Source organism: Solea senegalensis, linkage group LG21 (assembly GCF_019176455.1).
Source record: "Solea senegalensis isolate Sse05_10M linkage group LG21, IFAPA_SoseM_1, whole genome shotgun sequence".
Classification (NCBI taxonomy): Eukaryota; Metazoa; Chordata; class Actinopteri; order Pleuronectiformes; family Soleidae; genus Solea; species Solea senegalensis.
The window spans coordinates 4,718,975-4,740,654 of NC_058040.1; the positions used below are offsets into that span (position 1 = coordinate 4,718,975).

Consider the following 21,680-nt stretch of genomic DNA (forward strand, 5'->3'; position numbering starts at 1 on the left):
ATCCCCTTAGGGAAAGTATTCATCTGCATTTTGACCCATCCTAGAATTAGGAGCAGTGGGCTGCCACTCGGAGCATTGGGGGTTGGGTACCTTGCTCAGGGGTACCCCAGCCCTTTTTGGCCGGGTGGCGACCCTCTGGTTACAAGTCAAGTTCCCTTTCCACTTGGCCACAGGCTGTCCCGTATATGTATATATATATATATATATATATATATATATACATATGTATGTATGTATATATATATAGATATATAGATATATCTATATATACACACATACATACATACATACATATATGTATGTAGATATATAGATATATCTATAAATACACACATACATACATACATACATATACACATATACACATACAGTATATATATGAATGTTTATGTGTGCAACTGCTCTACGTGCCTTAAATTGCCCCTCAAGGACAAATAAAGTGTCCTTTGAACCGAATTAAATATGCGATGCAGAACATGCTTTACATCAGGGGAACTTTAATTTTCTAAATTCCTTGTGAAAATGACCACTTTTAAAGTTTGTCAAATAGGAAAAAGTTTTTTTCAAACAAAGTGTTGTCGATGTGCAGCAACAAGTGTATGATGAATCAATCTTTCAGGTAGTGACAGCATCAACCAGCTGTCATCTAGAGGAGGTTAAACCTCCAGCCATTAGTGTCCAGTTGACGTAAAAAGTCATCCAGCCATCAAGAGTTGACTATACCTGGCTGGGATAAGTTTATTGGTGTAAAGAATATAACAAAAAAAACACACAATACAATCATTAGTTCCACATTAGCTGCACATGTATTCTTTACCAAGTGTAATTAATCATTAATCGGGCCTCTCATTGAAAGTCATTTGAAGTGCTTAAAATGTAATTATTCAGTGATAAACATAACATTTCCAGAGACGGTGTGGAGATAAACCAAGGACATGACAAGGGTTTAGCCTCCCCCACCTCTAGAATATGCTGCTGTCAGGTTTGGAGGGCTCATTTGTTTAATGTGATTTCATGAAAGTCGTTGTTGCATTGCGAAAAAACCACACATGGCTGAGGGAAGGCAGAGAGGCACACAGGAAGTGAAAGGAGGAGGGAGCTCCAAACTCAACTTTAATTGAATCGGATGGAACAAAACCTTCTGCAATGCTTTGTCATCGTCCTCATGTCGCTTTCACTTCCTATTTAAATTATTGTAAATGTAGGTCATTACATATCCTTTCAGAAAAATAGAGTGTTTGGAGGTTGGAATTGAAATGACTTGAAAAGAATGTTTTTGTGTGTGTGTGTGTGTGTGTGTATGTGTGTTATATTTAAGTTACCTTTCTGCAAATAAACACTATGCCTGTCAGCTCGACATCTTCAAACAGCTTGAAGCTCTCAGAGAGACGGATCTGCTGCATGTACACGGCTCCCCTGCTGCACATTTGATGCTGCTTTCAGTATATCATGACTTCATGTTATTTGCTCTGTCCTCTGGCTGGAAATTACAAAACAAGACCAAAGTTAGAAGGAAAAATGTTCGCAGGGATATATACTGAAATACTTCCCTGCAAATACAGTATATTTGCAATTTAATGTTTAATTTGCAGGCTGTTAACTATGTTTACATGTTGATTTGGTCTGTTGTGCCACCCACCCAATAACACAGCGTATACTGTAGCACTTCAACACCCACTTTTCACACACTGAGCTGCAGCTGTGCTCCTGTGGATCATTTTGTACGGAGCCCCCAGACACGAAATACTAATTTGTTCCCACGAAATAGGTAAAACATGGGCACACATCATATTAATAACATTGCCATGAATTACCTGGAGAGCTGCACAAGTAAAGTGAGCGAGGAGAGAGGTTGAAGCTTCGGGATGGACTGAGATGGTGTGATTGAGTTTTTATTTTCTCAGAAGCCTGACATTGCAAGTGTCGCGCCAAGGTAGGATTTGTATCCCCTGCTGCGGGAGTGCGCATGAACAAATTAGCGTTGCGTGCCTTGGAAATGAACATTTTTCCCATGTCACTTCGTAATTTTCTCCCAGACAGGGAAGCAAAACAGGGAGCTCAGTGGTAGAGTGAGTCGTCTTTCAACTTCAAGGATGTAGGTTTGATTCCCAGCTCCGCTAGTTGTGAGCTCGTGAATGGGTATGAAAGATGAGTGATAGTAAATGCGCTGTATGAAAGTGTGAGTGAATGGGTAAATGGCAAAAGTGCAGTGTAAAGCAGCTTTGAGTGATTATCAATGAATACAGACCATTTACCATTCAGCCAAGATCAGCGATCATCCTTTTGCTGGTGGATATTTACTGTATATCAAGATTTTACACAACCTGTTAGTGGCATTGTTGTTTCCTCTCGTCAGGAGATAATTATCAGCTCTCCTTCAGTTTCAGTCTACGCTCGAAATGTAATCACAAAAGTTCAGTGTCGGAACACAGTGTGCAAAGTGGAACAGCAGATATAACTAAAACTTCTTATTTCTGTGTTTGGCAACCACTTAGGGCTGCAACGAATGATTATTTTCATTATCAATCAATCTGTTTATCAATCAATTTATTTGAGACTAATTAGGTCCGTAAAATGTCATAAAATGTTGATGTCAAATGTCTGGTTTTGTCCACAAACCAAAATGATTCAGTTTTATATATATGTATGTGTGTGGAGCAAAGAAACCAGATGAATTAAAACCTGTTTATCAATTATCATAGGGCTGGCGTACCCCTGAGCAAGGTATCCAGCCCCCATTGCTCCCCTGGTGCCTGGACGCTGCTCAGTGGCTGCCCACTGCTCCTAATTCTAGGAAGGTTCCTAGTAGAGGATGGGTTAAATGCAGAGATAGACAATTAATTTAGTTATCGATTAGTAATGGATGAATCGAGTAATCATTGCTGCGGACTAGAGTAAACATTGTTAAAGTTCAATGTTGCTGTTGTACATATTTTCCACACACATCCTCTTAAACTGCTGTTTAATGGTGAACGCTGTGACCTTGACAGCAGGTAACCCCAGCACCAGCAGCAGACTGCCTGTAACGCCTGGTTGGCTGCTTAGGTGTGGTCTAGTTTACCATTGGTTGTTGCAGTCTAAGTGGAACAAATTTGCCAATTAAGCAAATCCGTCTCCTGTCTTTCCCCCCGGCGCTGGCTTATCAACCTCATTTGAGTCTGTCCTGTCCCTGCATTCTCATCAACATGTGCATCCCTCTATCGCTTCTCCCCAAAGGGGTGACTCTAGAACCGACGCAGTATGCAAATCACGCTCAGGGTTTATGCGCTTTCCTGCAGTGAACAGTGGAAAGGAGTAAAAGAGGGGCGGAGTAAGAGAGAGATTAATCAAAGCAAAAACACGAGTCTGAAAAAGCGACCACAGTGCAAGACGATTATTTTAATTTGCTTTAGTGTAAGAACTCCTTCAGATAAGCGCCCATGAAAACCCACCGAAGACAGTTCAAATATATTCCACTCCTGCAAAGACTAAAGAGGCAATTATATGGTCAGTTACATTAAAGAAGACGAGGGTTTAATGAAGTTCCAACGCTCTTCCGTCTTGTGTCTTCTTTTCCCTTTTGTAACTGACCTTAAATACCCTTAAATACAGTCATGTGCTCGGAAATAAGGAACCGGCCTCTGTGATGAGTCATATTAAAGCAGCAGTCAGCAAGATGGTGAGGAAAAACTGTTGATTTAGTTTCACCTGCAGGTTTTCAAAACATGCTTTGGGATTATGGTTCTCTGAGCACACACGGATGCTCTTCTTTGACACACAGCAAATGACCTTGGGCAATCTCTCTGTTTCTGACTATCTCAGCTGATATTAAGACATAAGTTTAATTTCCCAACGTTCTTTGATATTCTGTCCTTCTAAAGTTTCCTTGCAGCTTCCTCTGGTGGTACTTGGAGGAAAATCAGAAATACTGTTCTACTGTATACCAGGGGTGTCAAACTAATTCTTTTTCAGTGGCCACATACAGCACAATTTGATCTCAAGTGGGCCGGACCAGTAAATATAGTAAAATAATAGCATGATAACCTATGAACAACGAGAACTCCTTTGTTTTTCCTCCTTTGTTTTACATTTAATGAAGGATATTTTTACAAAACATGAAATTTCTTGAGAAATATAAGTGCAATTTCAACAATATCGTGCCTAAATGTGCTATTTACACATCACACATCAAACATGTATCTGTTATCTAATCAGGTATCTGGAAGTGAAAAATATTGTATTTGACATTACGTTTAGATTATAATCGTAGTGTGAAATTTTGGGCCGGATTGGACCCTCTGGCGGGCCGTTTCTGGCCCCCGGGCCATATGTTTGACACCCCTGGTGTATACCCTCATATTTTGAAGAATATTTATAGTAAAAGTGCACTGTGCAGACTTAAAGGTATCAATCATTCCCGTCTTTTCCATATTGCATCAATACAATGTGTACTTTACTATTACATATTTATTTTACAAATCCACACCACCCACTCGTCCTCTTAGTGTTTGCTATTGGAGCTTCATGCAAAATAAAAAAGGTCTTTCTCTCATATGTTGTGACTCAGAGTTGAATCTGAATCTGAGGTCACACCAACAGTTGTAGTGCTGGGGAGTTTTTCTGTTTTTTTTTTTTTGCCATATAGCACACAGTCCATTGCAAATGGGGGAGCGTGAGTAATGCTCGGTGAAGGGCAGATCGATGCCACAGTAACTGATACTCCAACACCCAAATGCAACTCCCTTATTTTCAATACCACCTAAAAAGGATTGATTAGAAAATTTGCCGTCTTTTGAAGTGTGACTGCGCGGTTCTGGCAAACACACAATGCTCTTAACAGCGCGTTTGTGCCGCTGAAAGGACCCAGCTGTGCTCCTTCGCGCTGTCCTTTGTATCTCGTCTCTCGATTTACTGATATGTGTTGAAGATTTTTCTCTTTTCACGTGTTCCATTTGATCTGAATGATGTCTGAAACCCATATGCATCATATTGTATTGTATAATGTATTTCCCATCAATAAGAAACACATTTAGAGCAAGAACTCAGCGTTGGTACATTATAAATAAGGAAAACAACCTCATTGTTTGTGCTGTTTTAATGATTAATGTAATCATTGCAGGGGAGTAGGCAGTAGTTACAACTACTTATTTTTACTTGCTACATTGTGATGGAAATTAGATTTCTCATTAGTTTTTGCTTCAGGCAAGGCGTGCAGTTTGCACACCTTTTTTTTTTTCCTCAAGTGACATATTATCCACTTAATGTTGAAACATTTAATTTTAACAACCTTCGGGTCAAACCATCAAGCTCATTTCCTGCACCTCTCTGTGAATGTGCCTCATGTTTTAAAAGAAAACAAAGGGTGGGGGGCTCACTGCTGCTGTATTTGTTTTCCTCAACAACAACAACAACAACAACAGGCGCTGTACTTTCAAGTCATTTAAAATCCCATCCCTTGATGCACTGAAGTAGAGTTTGTGCCAAACAAGGAGGGAAGCCAGTTGCCATAAAACACCAAAAAAAAGAAGAGATTTCTTCTGAATATATGTTGAAGTTATAAAAGTTACTATATAAGACAAATTAAATGACTAACTTTTATTAACCAGGTGACCTTTTCTTGCTGGTAGGAAACTAAATATAGCCTCACTCTCAGTTAACATGACAATAGCAGTAAAGAAAGCAGACTGGAGCTGCAGTATGATTCTTCTTGATGTCATTTATAGCTCGTATTTGACTACAACCTGTCAGCGGGTTCAAAAGGTCAGCCCTTCATTATCTAAAGGCTGTGTCTCTCTGTGTGACTTTAGAGAGCCCACTAAGGTGGAATCTTGATAAATAATACACAGACGAGCTACGACCCAGTTAGAACAACAGAGCTTGCCTCTGTCGTCTTCTCCCAAAAGAGAGTGCAGAATTTGCAGAGAGGGTGATAAAACACAAACCTCCGACTTCTCAAGGTTAATTCCCCACTTCACAGAAAGTGGAAGGGGCTGGAAGTCGGCTAGAGTGGGTAAACAGTCACTGTAATGCCAGAGCTTGCTCTATATTTCAATGAACAGAGTGTATATCCGCGATAGATGAAGACAAAATTAAGATATATAAGATTTGTCGCGATTAAAAATGAAAATAATACATTTAAGGACGGCAGCACAAGGATTCATTTGACATTGAAGGTGTGAAATACTAAAGAGGGAAATAAAAGGCTGAGCGATTCATTGATTAAAGGGAATAATTCCAATGAACGGTTTCGGACGAGTTGTTTCTCTTTAGCTTCAACCACCGCTTCCCTTTGGCTTCTCTACCATCTGACCTGAATAACCACAATGCCAGGGGTAGCACTCTTGTCTTTGCAGCAATCACACCCAGGTTCATGACCCGGTCGGAACAAGGGCCTTTCTGCTTGGAGTTTGCATGTTTTCCCCACGTGCCCCAACCCCCCCACGACTCCCATGTTGAGGATAAAGCGGTAGAAAATTGATGGATGGATAGTCTATGTTTACATTTGGTTGCACTTAAACCTCAAGATGAGAGTCATGTTAAAAATAAATGCAAACTTCTTTTAAATAATTTCTATAATCCGTCTGTTCCCAAACCTTAGGGAAATATAATGAAATGGATTGATAGAGTGACCGATGCAGTCCACTAGTGTAGTGTAGTCCACTCAGTCGTGGAGCCAGTGACGACAATTGTCCAATTAAAGGCTCATGATGAAGCACTTCTTTAGCCATTAAAAGAAAACTTGTGACTCCTGATTTATCGATTCCCCAGATCTATTTTTCCAACCAGGATGCTTCCGTCCAGGGAGTACAGCAATCTTGGCTGTTGGCAAAAGGACCCTGTCCTCCATGAATACACACACACACACACACACTCACTCACCGGAGTGCAAACATATGGAGCTCCCAGTGGGGTGGAGTTTTTAATCCTCAAATACACTGCCATAAATCAAACCCCACTCCCTCGTGTCCTGGCTCGTCTCTCTCAATGAAAAGCTCAAGCCAGTGGCACATTAAGAGCAATTTACAGGGCCGGCCATGCGAGGAGAGAAGCGTCAACAGAGCGTCCTTTATTTTGTAATTCCTTATTACTTTCACTCACTACACGGTCACTGAATTGGTAACGGTCGAGAAAGTGACCTAATGTATCACTTAGTGCATGTCACTCATGTTGTACCTTTTTCCTACAATCCCATAATCTGGGTATAACCTGACAGGTGCTATTCTGTCCACCCCACTAATATCAAACGAGTTGACGTACAGTTGGGTGATTGGACAAATTGATGGACCTTTTTTTTTTTTTGCCTCTTTGGCATTTTGTTTTGTTAATAGTCGTCTGCCTCATTGAGAATTCAACTCTATAAATAGCATATGAGAATAGGAACCGGCTCTTATTATGTTATGTTATGTTATTCAGTCAATCAGTCCGTTTTGGCTGCTCACTCACTCACTCACATACACACACAGGTTTGTGCTGCTATTCTTCCCAGAACATTTTACCTCTAACATTAACCTCAGAAATAAGCTTCTGCCAGGTTTAGCTCCGAGCTCTGAGGAATACTGGTCCCGACAAGGGCAATGTTTTATGCCAGAAAAGGTCATAAAGAGGTAACAAATACAAGTGTTTATACACACACACACACACACACATGGTGAACAAATACAGTATGAATGGACACATCTGTTAAATCAGACTGGGTAAAAACAATATTGTTGTTATTTGGTCTCTGGAATCAGTATACTTTCATTTCAGTGCTGTGTCTTGAACCTGAAAATTGACTCTTATCCTTTGGTGGTGTGAGTTTTAGTATCTGCTCACTGAACACACACACACACACACACACACACAAATACATTTGTAATCTCAGACAGAGTAAATACAACGTAATTTGGTCTTCAGGAATATATGTGATGTCGGTTATATTCGGAGACTTTGTCCATCTGACAACGTCCTTCTTCGTTTCTGTGCACAGTGCACGCGCACCTGCATGTACCGTCTATATCATCAGTTACTGGTTGTTTCTCCTTTCATTTTATGTGCTGAACCACCACAAGAACAAACAACAATCACCATGTCTGTATTGGCATGTGACACATTGACTCATACACAACAATTTGAAGTCTTTGACATCGTAACTTTTCATTTTCCAATAGAAACGACCCAGCAGGCAGCAGATTGTTTGAGGTAATAGGTCATTCTGATCTCTAAACCCACCAGGCGGTTTTCTTGAACATGCAGGTCATGAAGTTTCCGTCAAATGTTGACTTCCTCATTAGCGCTCTCATTTCTGGCACACTTTGTACCCTCAGCCTGTGCAACAAATGTCACCAGTGACGTACTGTATGTGAGCAAAATTGTGGACAATTTTGCTCACATTATTTCTCGGTCGGGGTTTATTATACATAATGTTCAAACACCACATGGTTCAAAAATGATTAAAAAAACAGGTTTTTATAAATAGCTATGCTTTCAGCAATCGCTCACTGAATTAAGTGTTTTCCTGGAGCCACATACTTAAGTGCTTAATGGCAGAATATCATAATGTGTAACTTTGATGAAAGTATTTTCTGTTATTTTCTATGTTATGACTATAGGAAATGACTTTTTACTTACTTTAACGCATGAACTCTGCTGTTTTCAGGTGGAATGGCTGAAAAACGATGAGCCTCTGAACTCCGACGGCGCCATCGATACGAGAGGCGACCACAATCTCATCATCTCTGACGCACGCTTATCTGATTCGGGAAACTATACCTGTGTGGCCAGCAACATTGTGGCCAAAAGACGCAGCGCCACAGCCACCGTTGTTGTCTTTGGTAAGACTTCCGAATTCCATAACCCATGAGCATGACGTACGATTTGTGTCTCAGCCAGAAAGACACAAGAGACGGTCGCTTCGGGTTTGCAGCCGGGATCAAAACAATGTCAAACGGCTGTCTACTGTGCATCAAAATATCAGCTTTCACCGCAGAAGTGCGCTGTCAAACTCAGGCAAATTCCCTAAAGTCATTAATATAAAAGCAGTGCTCAAACACAGTGTGTGGCCTTTTTCCCCTCTCAAGAGTCTAATGAGCAGGTAATGGGCCAGCGATCCCTCATGTGTAAAAACAAGGAGACACCGGCGCAATATTTACAAGAACTCAATTATTAATGATGGAAAGGCCCTGACATTGGCTGTCACAATGCCCCGGCTTTAATCTGCCCGTTAAACACCTTGTGTGGAAGGCGTTAGCTGCAAGACGGCATTTTTTTTATATCCCTGTAGCGCTCGCCTGAGACAAAGGAGAATAAGTGAAATTATTATATGTCATTCTAGCACGAGCACACTGTGTTAATTGGAGCGTTATAATGTTCATTTCATTGACCTCACTGCCTCTTATTCTTGGCCAAGAAGGCATTTTGCGTCTATGTTAATGGATCTGATTCCCTCTGACAGTTGCTGAGGCCCGTCTGTCATTCAGTTCCAAAACAGTCGTGGAATCTCAGACAGGCATGTTGTGCCCACAGTTTCAGACAGATGTATAATGGCGGAGTACAAGGCGTTTTTTTTTTGTCCTTTGTGACAGCAAATGAGCTAATTATTCAGTCATCCCGCAACAGTCAGGCAATACATCAGAGGTATGTGAAGGGACGACATCACTGATCATCACTGGGTTGTTGTTTTTTTTTTCTCTCTTGACAAGACGTTCACTGTCACCTCAGGGACACCTGCGATGCACACACACACACACACACACACACACACCCAAGTGCTGCTTTTCTTGATAAGGAAATCCATTGTTATCCACAAAAGGCAGTCCACATTTACTATTAATTTAATTTCTCTTTTTCTTTTGCACATACAGTGAACGGTGGGTGGTCGTCATGGACTGACTGGTCCCCCTGTAACGTCCGCTGTGGTCGCGGTGTGCAGAAACGCTCCCGCACTTGCACAAACCCAGCTCCTCTCAACGGGGGAGCCTTTTGTGAAGGCATGTCGGTGCAGAAAAGCACCTGCAACGCAGTGTGCCCAGGTAAGCACAGAGACACAGTGCTTGTTGGTGTTTGGGCATGTTTTTTGTTTTTTTTTTTAAAGCTTGCTGAAGCATTTTTCATTATCACAACCCACTTAGGGCCACACGGTGGAGTAGTGGTTAGCACTCTCGCCTTGCAGCGAGAAGACCCGGGTTCGAGCCCCGGTTGGAACAAGGGCCTTTCTGCATGGAGTTTGCATGTTCTCCCCGTGTGTGCGTGGGTTCTCTCCGGGTTCTCCGGCTTCCTCCCACAGTCCAAAAACATGCAATGTGGGGATTAGGTAAATTGGACACTCTAAATTGACCATAGGATTGAGTGTGAGAGTGAATGGTTGTTTGTCTCTAGTCTGGCCCTGCGACGGACTGGCGAACTGTCCAGGGTGTACCCCGCCTATCGCCCGATATAGCTGAGATTGGCACAGCACCCCCCGCGACCCTCTGGTGGAGGATAAAGCGGTTAGATGATGACTGACTGACTGACAACCCACTTAACCACCACCAGTTCTGTACGGGCACTTTTCCAATATACAGTTCTAGTACGACTCGGCTCGACGTCGGCATGACACTGCTATAGTACCTCATCGATGTGGGCGGGGTCGTCATAGCACGGCCGCGCGAAAGCGCTGCGATGCTGCTGACATCAACACAGCAAGCAAAACAAATGCTTTCGTGTACTGAATCATTAGAATCAGTTAATTAAAAAGATGTGTTCAGTACTTCAAAGCACAGACTGCATCTGACACAGTCACAGCTGAATGGGTTGTGATTCGGCTCACAGTGCTGTACACTAGACACTTCTGTTGAATATAGAGATTTTAGAAACTTCCTTGCTTAATTTTGGGGATTAACACGTGTTTCCAAGTCTTTTTATCTGATCTACAGCTCGGCATTGTTTGGTTTGATTCTTGTGTCGGACCTCGCGCTCATGACTCGTGATTCCATTGATGACACTCTCTGACAGTCTGTTGACATCACATTTACTTAAAAAAAGTAATCCGTTATAGTTAGTAGTTACTTCTCCCAAAACGTAACAGAGTTACTGCATTGTAACAGTAACTAGTTACCAGTAATACCAAGTAATTATTGCGCTCCTTTTTTTAATGTTCAAATATGTCAAAGAATTTGGTTCCTCCCTAATGGAACTTTAAATTCAACTGTATGTTCAATTCATCACTTCACCCCATGAAGTATTGCTCTGTTTGTCTGTTTGTTTGTGTTTCCGCACTATCCAATATGACCAACAGAGGCCGCCAGAGGCTTGTTGCGTGAATGGGGTGAAGTCTGCCATCTCTGATTACCTTGACAAACACTTTGTTCCTGGGCATAATGTACATTTTACGTATACATTCTTGCCTTTTATCTCAATGAGGGAAAAGTATTGTCTGTACTTCCCGTTTGAAAATGTTACCTTACATTTTAACAGTAACAGGAATAACGCTGATGTTATTCCCATTATTGCATTTCAGTATCGGCTCAGCTCACTTGGAACCTCACCAGAAAAGGTACTAAAAAAGCACTAGGTATACCAGGTACCAGGTGCTATCCCTAATGGAATAATGGAGTCGAACCAAGTAGTTTCTAGAACTGTATAATGGAAAAGCACCATTAGTCATATAAAGAGGGGACAACAGAAGTTATGCACTGGAGCTAAGTGGTTTATCCTTTGAAGCTTCAAAATAGCAAATCAACAAAAAGAACTCAATTAGCCTCAATTGCCCGTACTCAAATGTTAACATTTATTATAGCGTAGGTTTGTATACAGAGCAGATTTTCTGGCACAGCTCGCATGCTGACATTTTTTAACATGAAGAAAAACTAACTACCCCAAACATCACGTCATGTGATTTAAGTCTCCATCCTGCTGTTTATATTACTAACCCGTAACCAAAATGATCAAATGCTGCAGTAAAACACATGTAAAAGTGTCATCCACACCTTTACAGATGAATTTCTGGGGAGAATATGACACAAGAAAGGTCTTCAAATGTGGTCGTGTGTGTCGACTTGAATCCCTTCACGTCTGTTGACACGCCGCACAGCTGCCTCACCACCAGGAAATGGTCAGGGATTAAATGAAACATCTGTGACAGGTGGCTCCCAGCTGACGATCCTGTAGCTGGACCTTTGGCACCGACGCAGGTGCAACAGGCAGAAATGGCTTCGGCATCATTTTTAGCAGCTTCATCTTCTGCAGGACCTGCCGCTGTTCAGTTCTGGATCTGAAATATACCCTTTTGGCGGTCTATATATCAGCCATGGATCTATTTTTGGTTTGGCCACTGTCTTCTCTGCCTCCTTCGCTTTAGCGGAGTCCTTCAAGTGTTTGTGATAAGGACAGTCACCTAAACGGCAAATAAATTCTTTACATTGGAAATTTTTGTAAGTCTGTTTCTTTTTCGGGACTTCTTTGACGGGGGCTTTGTGCGGGGCAGCCAGCTGTGCCAGCCTCGCTGCTGTTGTGCGGACCGCCTGAAACCGGCGTGTCTCCACGCTGTCGTCGCGCGACGGAGCTGGAGGCGGCGGGGGGAACAAAGGGGATGACGCCGATGATGGTGGGAGTGGTGGCGAAGGCGGAGGTGAAAGGGAGGTTAGCGACGACAGCGGCGGTGACGGCGGAGGTGAAAGGGATGCTAGTGATTGTGGTAGAACGGGTAAAACGTCGGCATTCATTCTCTCCCATAGATGTGGCAGACAGGTTTTCTCCCATTGCTCCTGAAAGTGAAAAACAGCCTCATCGGTGTCTCTTTTGTCATCATTCTTGGAAAGGTACATTTGTTGCACATGTGTGGCGAGAAATTCCAAAGGGTCGTCCGGCTCTGCCAGGACTGCTGCTCTGGACAAACACGTCAAGATGCTTTTGAGTCCACATGGTGCTAAATGACTCGCAGCCGAACTATGTGGACTTTGCATATTCAGTTCAATTCAGTTTTCCTTTTCTTCTTTGCTGTTTTATGGCAGTTGGCATCTGTAATGTTCTTCTTCTAATTTATTCTAAGATTTCCGGGCAGGGTACGCGGCATGAGATCTATAATGTCACATTGCTGCCTCCTTCATATTTCCTTTTCACACCTTAATGTGTGTGTTTTTGGTTTGGTTTTCATGTTTAGCTCATATGATATTACTTTGATGTGCATTAACATACATCAAAGGGGTCATGTGACATCATGAAGGGAGAAATTCCATCTATAAACTCCATAAAAAACTGAATACACCTCAGAGGGTATACGGCTTGTAAAAAAAGACTACTTGGTTCAAAGACTGGTTGTATGTGTGCACTGAAATATACAAATTTCCTTAAATGGATCACCAGCAGGTGTTTGATTTGGCTGCATTTGTTTCTGAGGAAGTTTAAAATGACTGAGGTTCATTGAATGCACCTCTGCATTAGCGCTCATGTTTGGATCCAGGAGTGACCTGCACCATTTAATCTATGTTTATACAGTTGATTCATATAATGTGTAAGTTTTTTTGCATTAAAATAGCTTAAATAACAATATTACTAACATATATATATATATATAATATATCTTTGAGTAGCCAAAATGTTTTCAGCAGTTTGAAATCCATTCAAATCTGAATGTATATTGACTGTTGTGACCTCTGCCTCACACAGGGAGGGTGGAGCTGCAGCTGTGTTTTACATATGGTTTGTTTTTGAAAATTGCCATAAATAACACACTTTTAAATGCTCTACATCCGCCTCTGTATTCAATAAAAAAGCCAGGACTCTTCAGTGGGAGTTTGCGCCAATGCTGGTCCTGCAAATATTTCAGGCACAGGCATCTTGCAGACGACAGAAAATGACACTGATGCTGCTCAGTAGAGCATTTTAAAAAACCAACCAGTTTAATAAAAGAGTGTGTGTAATCTGTAGAATGCACTACGGTAACAGCACATGTACAACTTCATTTTGTAATTATTGTTCACTGTTTACTTTGAGGAGACAGAGTCAGTCGGTTTATCTCGTACTTAAAAAAGAGATGTTCCTGGAGTACAAGGCAAGTTGAGGGAAAAGTCGCGAGTGGATCATTCACTGTATCAGGAAGTGAACTAAAGCATGCTGCCCCTCGACGTCACCAAACTTATGTGATTGTTTTGAATGAGCGAATGAGTGGAGTTTTCGCTCTCTGAAAGCCAGGTGAATAATATGAGTTACTGCTTGATCACTTACTATTTACCCACAATTTGGTGACAGGAATTGTCTTCAATTTCACAGTGAAATTGTCCTTTGAATAGAATTGGCAGCATAATGACTCTTCTTTTGCCACAAAGACGTAATAAGCTGATGTAAATGTTTTTATAATGAGTGCTTAGATTGCTCCACTTCAGTACCACAGACTGTTTTTCTGTATTTAACCAGGGACTTCAGATCTATTAATTTCATTTTTCTTTCTTAAGTATTCCTTTTCATTCATTTATTTAAAAGTCTGCCTGCTGTGTTTTTGTCCATGAAGTTTCCTGTCTTATTTTATATGTAATATTTTATCAGGCAACATAGTGGCCTGTACGATCTTTCTGTTTCTAAAACACCTGACATTTGGAGTGGAGGAAACAGATCTAAAAGCTTGGAGTACACTTGGCAGTCTCCATGGTTATTTTGACAGTGGTTTGTATCTGAAATCTGATGCAGTAGACCCTAAAAACTGCAAATGAAGAGGAAGAATATGTGAAACGTGGAGAAAACAGAAACAAACAGTTGGATCTTCGGTTGTGAAGAGAGAAAGAAGAGAGAGCAGCATTTCCACTTATCAGAACTGCCGTGTAATCGGCTCTGGCCAAGTGGTTTTCGTCTTCTTTCAGACAAGACCAAATTTATGATTTCAGCCACAGCACCTCTATAAAGAGAAATACTCATCAGGTTTAAGAGAAAAAGTTATCAGGGAAGGGCAATGCACTCTTCCAAACATTATCTCCCACTTGCCAGCAGCCTTCTTCTGAAGGATTCCTTTTCTGCATCTGGGTTTGAACACAAACGCGGTGCATTTGCGTTTAGATTAGCGAGCAGGAGAGGACTTTGAGAGCATTCGGAGATGGAAAGGAGACTTGACAGGGTATGGCGTAAACAGAGCGTCTTCATGGTCCATGTCGGCTCCCCGAGGAAGGATGTTTTTGCAAATTTAACTGCAGCGCTTACCTTGAAAATGTTCTCCGCAGCTTCACAGAACTATGACTCAGCGGAGGACTTTTTGTCGTATCAGCCGCTGGAAAATCGACTGGATTTTCTCCATTCGCTCACTTGTTTGGTGTGGATTTGTTCATGCATGTGCACATGTTGGAGTTCTGCCCTTGACCCAGAAACTGTCAACGTGTCAAAATTGAGTTTGTGTGTGGAGGTATGAATGGGTTAATGCGGCATACAGCTCTTTCACTCAAAGAATAATGTAATGTAAGGTAAGAAAATGATTAACTATTTCCTTTCCTTTCTCAAAAATCTGTTTGTGTGTTCCTGTCTTTCAGTTGACGGCGGCTGGGGAGAGTGGACCGAATGGTCATTGTGTAGTTCGAGCTGCGAGAGGCAGCGCAGCAGAGAGTGCACGGCTCCGGAGCCTAAACACGGAGGCCGGCTGTGCGATGGCGTGGCACTGGCGACAGACAACTGCACCGGCGGCCTCTGCACAGAGGGTGGGTAACGTCGTCGTCACAACCGCTCGCTCCCGCGTTTATAAATAAGACAAAAGGATTGTTTAGCATCATCACTGTCAATTCCCCTTTGTCTGGAGACTCCTTTTATCATCCAGTCACTGTTCTTGCTTCTCCAAGTGTGGGCTTGTCATTCTTATTTAGCTCATCACCAGCTCTTTCATTCGTCTTCATTATTCACACCCCCGACCCCACCCACCGACCCCTCCACCTACGTCACACTTAATGCACACAGGCGTGGATGCATACATAAGTAGTATTTGAATAAGCGGTCTCTTCAAAAAGGTCATGAAGGAGCTGTCACGTTCTAATTTCTCTCTGCAGATCGAAAGTTGCTGCACGATGTTAAGCCACAGGGTGAGTTTCCATTTCTTACTCTTGTGTCATTTTATTGCTACGACGGTCTGCGACCAGGACCCCGAAGGATTCATGAGTCCCCCTTAGAACCTGGTTTTTAACATCCGTCCTGAGTGATCTGATCATGGACAGGAGGTGGTGTGAGGACACACGTGGCCACATCTCTGTGCTGCGTGAACACAATCCGTCTTCAGGGCAAATTACAAACCACTTCCTCAGCCGACATCATCTGATCAGCGCAAGTGTCACCAATCACTTGTTAGTTTATTTGCAGCCAACACCACAATATTAACACTGAAGGTCATATGATTTTTTTTCCCCCCTCCTCCCTTTCTCTTTTCTAATGGTTTCATGTCACAGCTTTGTGAGTAAAGCTTTGATTCACTTAAGCTCCTCTCATCTCTCTATCTCTCTCTATTTCTGTCTGTTTGTGAGTGTGTGTGTGTGTGTGTGTGTGTGTGTGTGTGAGAAAGACAGAGAGATACACACACACACACACACACACATGTTGACAAAAACAACATTTTATCCTCATGAACAGACATGACAGCATCCGTGCACACATGTGAATGTCAGGTGTGTACTTAAAACTGTCCAAAATACGATCCGATCACTGAGCACTGACGTTAAAACCACATCTGAACGGGGCTTTAATACACTGACGTTGACCAAAAAAAAAAACATACTTGACACTGCTTGGCTGGAGGCTAACCCTTATTGAGTCATGGCCATATTATACGTCGGCCATCAGCTCAAGCCTTTGCGGTGTGCTCCATCTAAATTTTAGTCTGAAGTGATGTGAATGCGCAGCCATTCATTCTCCGTGTGTCCCGGCTTCACTAGAGAAGTCAAGTAAAATACTATTTATTCTGGTAATGTGGAAGTTAAACTGTAATCAGCTGCTTAGAATGGGCTGCTGCTTTACCATAAATAAACCGAGTTTTACTTCTGCTGTCAGAACACTTTCTGAACACTTTATTTCTACTAATAATATTATTTTTCAGACACTCAGTGTAGCATTTCAAGCCAAGCATTCCGAGGTTTATCACTGTGTATTCATCCCCTTTTTTTGCATAATTGCTGTGCAGGGTAATGGGCCGTTTATGTTTTGATTATGGCTGCATGTAGTTTGTGCATTGGAAAATCAATTTTCTACCTACTAAGCCACAGGCGAGTTCTCCTGATTTGTCCTTTTACACACTTATGTATTTTTGTTTGTCAGAAACTGGGCGGGGGGAATCCAGCCAGGCTGCAGAAAACTACCCAAGCCCTCAATTAACCCTGTACTGTAGCCGTTAATGCCGCTTTGCATATTTTGTCAATTTCTCCTAATTTGATCTTCAGGTTATTCCGAGGATTTCCCAGTATGTCCTGTTTCAGCACAGATCTCATTATCTTTCAAGCACAAGCTCAGAGTCTCTTTATTTCTCGCTTATTCTTTGTCTGGGTGGAGTTGGATGCGGCAGCGCTGGTGGGACCAGATAGAGCATAATCATCGCCAATGAGCTAATTTAATGAATTGGTTTTGTCACATTATCCCCGCGGAACACAGAGCGCCAACAACACCACAGCCAAGCAGTGTTTGAAATGACAGTCAGGTGTGGGCTTGATTTTATCGCCTTCCTTCCTTCCGAGCTTCCTCCTCATTAGTGGCTTTAACACTCTAGGATGAAACAATGAAGCTGTGTGTAAGGAGGCAGTGCTTATGTGGAACAGAAAATAGAGAAAATGCGACGCCAAAGCTCGGAACAAAGGTAGACTTGCTTGTTGTTGAAGATAGGAAGATGCGACTTGAGTTTATAATAAATCACATTGACATGCGTCGAGATTTTGAGCTTTTGAAAACAGAAATTAACTGATGAATTAATCAGGCACCTATTGGACGACACCAGTTGTCAATCACACTGGGGTCCACTCATATGTGCCATGTTTTATCATCTATTTTCCTGTAAATGGGAACATGGTTTACAAAATTGACTCAAATGTACTAATAATTTTCTATTGAAGAAGAGCTGAAACTACTTATTGAGACCTTTAAATTCTATAGATAGAGTTACCAACTGCTACCAACTGTTCATTTTTATATAGAATCAAGGCAGCGACACAGGTTTAATCTTTCTGAGACTCAGTCTCAGAAAGTGGCAGCAAAAGCGTCTAAAAATCTCAAACTGTGCTCCTCTCTCTGACCCTTTCTCTCCCAGGTGTGGACAACAGCAGCGATGTGGCCTTGTATTCGGGCCTTGCTGCAGGCGTGGTGACCGTGGTGCTGCTGATCGTCGCTGTCACTCTTTATCGGAGAAGCCAGAGTGAGTACGGTGTTGACGTCATCGACTCCTCCGCCCTCACTGGCGGCTTTCAGTCCTTCAGCTTTAAGACGTCTCGCCAAGGTGAGCCCGCGACTGGAAGTCCGACAAAAACCGCATACGCTGAAAATTGTGTGGTTAAAAATAAATAAATGCGACATCCCTCGCACCGTTTTCTACATCCAGTAGAGGGCATAGGAAAAGGGACAGAAGAAGCCAAATTTGTCAGTTATTTGCTCCTCCCATTTCCAATTTACCGCGCTTATTCACAGAAACCACTCTCAGGTCCTCAAAAATGCTATTTTCCTCCACTCAAGTTGGAGAGTCCTTCTCTCAACAGTCTTCACTTTTATTCCTTAACCCCCTCAGAAATGATCCAGCCATGGAATAATAATAATAACGTAAAAGTGTTCAGGGTCGGTCATTTGTGTCATGTTTGTTTTGAGTCGATTGGTCAATGTATGGTAAAGTTATAAGAAACGTCCTTTTTCGTGGTGAGTAGCCGACTTTCGGCAAACTTTTGATAGTTGCCGTGGCCACGCCCCTTTTGAATTCCGCAAAAGCCTTATGATCCGTTTGTGCCTTTTATGTGTCGAGTACAAATTGACACATATTTTTTGTCGGTATACGAGTTTCTTCATTTGCGAAGCGTGCAAATGGCCAAGATGGACGCCAAATTCAAAATGGCCGACTTCCTGTTGCGTTGAGGCCACCGTCCCGATGGACTTTTTTGTTCGTCTTGGGCTATTACAAGTTCCCACCAAGTTTCGTGAAATTCGGTGCAACTTAGTTTTGGCTCCCTCCATCCACGTTTCCCAATGCACCCAATGCGATATCGCGTTTTCACCACACTTGATCTCCATGACAAGTTTTTATGCACGTTAACCCGCTCAACAATGACCACAAAACCACAGAACACTAAGGAAAACAATAGATTCCTCGCATAAACACCTCCTTCACTGCACTTTGTGCGCTCTGACCCTAATTATGTGGTGATAGATTTGTAAACTCTCTTTAATAATGAGATTATAATAACATAACAATGAGAAGTTTAGGAACCGTCCCAAGGGGAGTCGTCTTCCATATTCCACTGTTTACATTCAGAACATGCAGAATAGCTAATCAGTGTGTTGCGTGCGAAAGGCAAGTTGTGTGGTTAATTTGCAAGAGTCTGCTGTCATTTTTGGATGATTTAATTATTAGATCATGAAATGCATGCTGTTTAACTCCTACATAATTAAACTCGGCACACCCCATAAATTAAAAGTGGAGTTGAAAATGGAATCATCATTTCTGCTAGCTGTGAAAGCTATAGGTGTTTTGGTATTATCTCCCACAGTTGAGCCGTCACTCCCGTTTGGAATTTTGTGTTTGAACTTGTGTGCAACGCGAGGTATTTTTAAGTTTACATTCATTTTGGGTGTGGACTTAAACATATAACAGATAAAATTCAACAACACAGTCAAGACTTTGTGTGATTTTTTTTTTTTTGTTCATAAAAGGTCTGTTTTTTTGCCTCTTCACCATCAAAAGATACAGAAAAATGTTCTCGGTTGCACTCAACTGTGCAACAAGAGGTTGTTCAAGAGAGGTTTAAAAGGAGTGCAACAATCGCAATTTTCATAAATATAGCCTGAGCTGAACTGCAAAAAGTGGGTGCAGTTTCCTTCGTTTTATGAAAACTACCAAAAGCCCAAAAAGAATCTATTAAAGGAGTGAATACTAATAAATGAAACTTTTATGAGAATACAAATTACATCTCAGTCTTTGCTGGAATATGTATTTAGTTGTTAATTTATACACATTTGGTAGCTTATAGGGTTCTAATGTTTAAAGAAAAAGATGTTTATTTGTGTTTTTGATGGTCAAAACATTCATGTGTGTGTTTCAAAATACTAAAGACATCAGGAAAAGAAGTGAAAACATAGTGAGATGGTATTATTATATACATTAAGTATAATAAATGCTATTAGTATAGTAGTATTTTTACTAATACTACTAATAATTACTTATTCTAATTTCAATGCTATGATTACAGTTATGCCGTCAGATTATAATGTGTTCGTTTATTTCCGTGGTCCAGTAAAAATGCAGCTGAATAAACTGAAAGGCTGTTGTGCTTCGGAATAATTTATGACTCAAAATGAGTGTAATGTTTGTGTTTGACAGGTTTTTAACTCACTGAATAAAAAATGTTGTGTTTCCAACCTTTTGGCAAGTAAAAATATGCATTTTTACTGGTTGTATTTACTCTTTATTTATTAGGTATGAAAGACTGTATGTGTTACAACGTAGGGCTTGCGCTGCACGGACGTAATCTGTTCTCAGGACAGATTAGAGACCGCCTCCTCAGCTTGTGTCATTTTACCATTGGCAGATTATATTTATTTTTTTCACTCTAATCAGAACGAATACATTCATTTGTGTCTGAGACGCTAAACAATAAAAAAAATACTGTATACATACTTAATTAATGCCAGTGTATGTTATTTAAATGACAGAACATGCGGAAAAACATGACAGTGCAGGTTTATTTTGTTCTTGTGTATATTTATGAATAATAAATATATATCCCCCTGTATTGTGATATAGCTGCATTAATTATTAAAATGCCCCAGAAATGACTGGTTTTAATTTTTCCGTTTGTTTGCCTTCCGGAGATTTCTGCAGCCCGTGTTGTTGTGCACTAAATGTCCAATAACGTACAATATGAAGCTTAATTTACAAAGCACACTGGGTATTTATGGCTTTATTGCAAACATCAGTTTGCCCGAAGCTATACACTCGCACTGCAAACATATGGCAACAACCTATGTTTGTGTTCTCCACAAATTCACAATTTATCTGTCGTTGGTTATTACTTTTTTTTTTTTTTATGAGTGTTGGAAAGCGAAAACCATCCAGGCCGTGTGTCAGTTTGTGCCATTATGGGATGTCTTGGGTATGATCACATCCATTGAATCTTCATTTAATTATTCATGATGCCGCAATTATTTGTGTTTTCATGTTTTTGTTTTCTCGCCCGGGCGCCGAATGGAGCGTTTATGGCCCTGAGTCTCTGAACGGCAAAACATCAGAGCTTAAAAGCATGCCGCGTTTTGCCCCACAGATTGAAGCATATTTTTACAAGGCTGGCATAATGGGTCGCCACAGCAACAGCTCTCAGCGGGGCATAATAAAGTTCATTTTGATAACACAGCAGGAGGAAGAGAGAGCTTTAATCTTGGTCCCTGTTCCCCTTGATATAGGGGCTAGAATAAGCAGACCTCCTACTGCTACAGTAACAACCAAACCCCTGCCCGCGACTCCTGCCACATATTAAAATGTAAAGAAAAATGTAAATATTCATTTGGTTAAAAAGTCATACCATCATTCAATGACAGTATTGCTG

The 21,680-nt window shown here is 41.4% G+C and overlaps 1 protein-coding gene across 4 annotated transcripts in view; it reads left to right on the forward strand.

The window, feature by feature from the left end:
* unc5da (unc-5 netrin receptor Da) overlaps positions 1-21,680 on the forward strand; it is a 187,958-nt gene that overhangs the window by 133,473 nt on the left and 32,805 nt on the right. For 3 of the 4 annotated variants that reach the window (XM_044012557.1, XM_044012553.1, XM_044012555.1), the window contains exons 5-9: positions 8,618-8,792; positions 9,822-9,989; positions 15,447-15,611; positions 15,954-15,986; positions 18,188-18,373. In XM_044012557.1, the coding sequence (XP_043868492.1) occupies positions 8,618-8,792; positions 9,822-9,989; positions 15,447-15,611; positions 15,954-15,986; positions 18,188-18,373 (727 nt within the window). The remainder of the gene's footprint in view (positions 1-8,617; positions 8,793-9,821; positions 9,990-15,446; positions 15,612-15,953; positions 15,987-18,187; positions 18,374-21,680) is intronic. The other variant, XM_044012554.1, reaches the window with a different exon arrangement.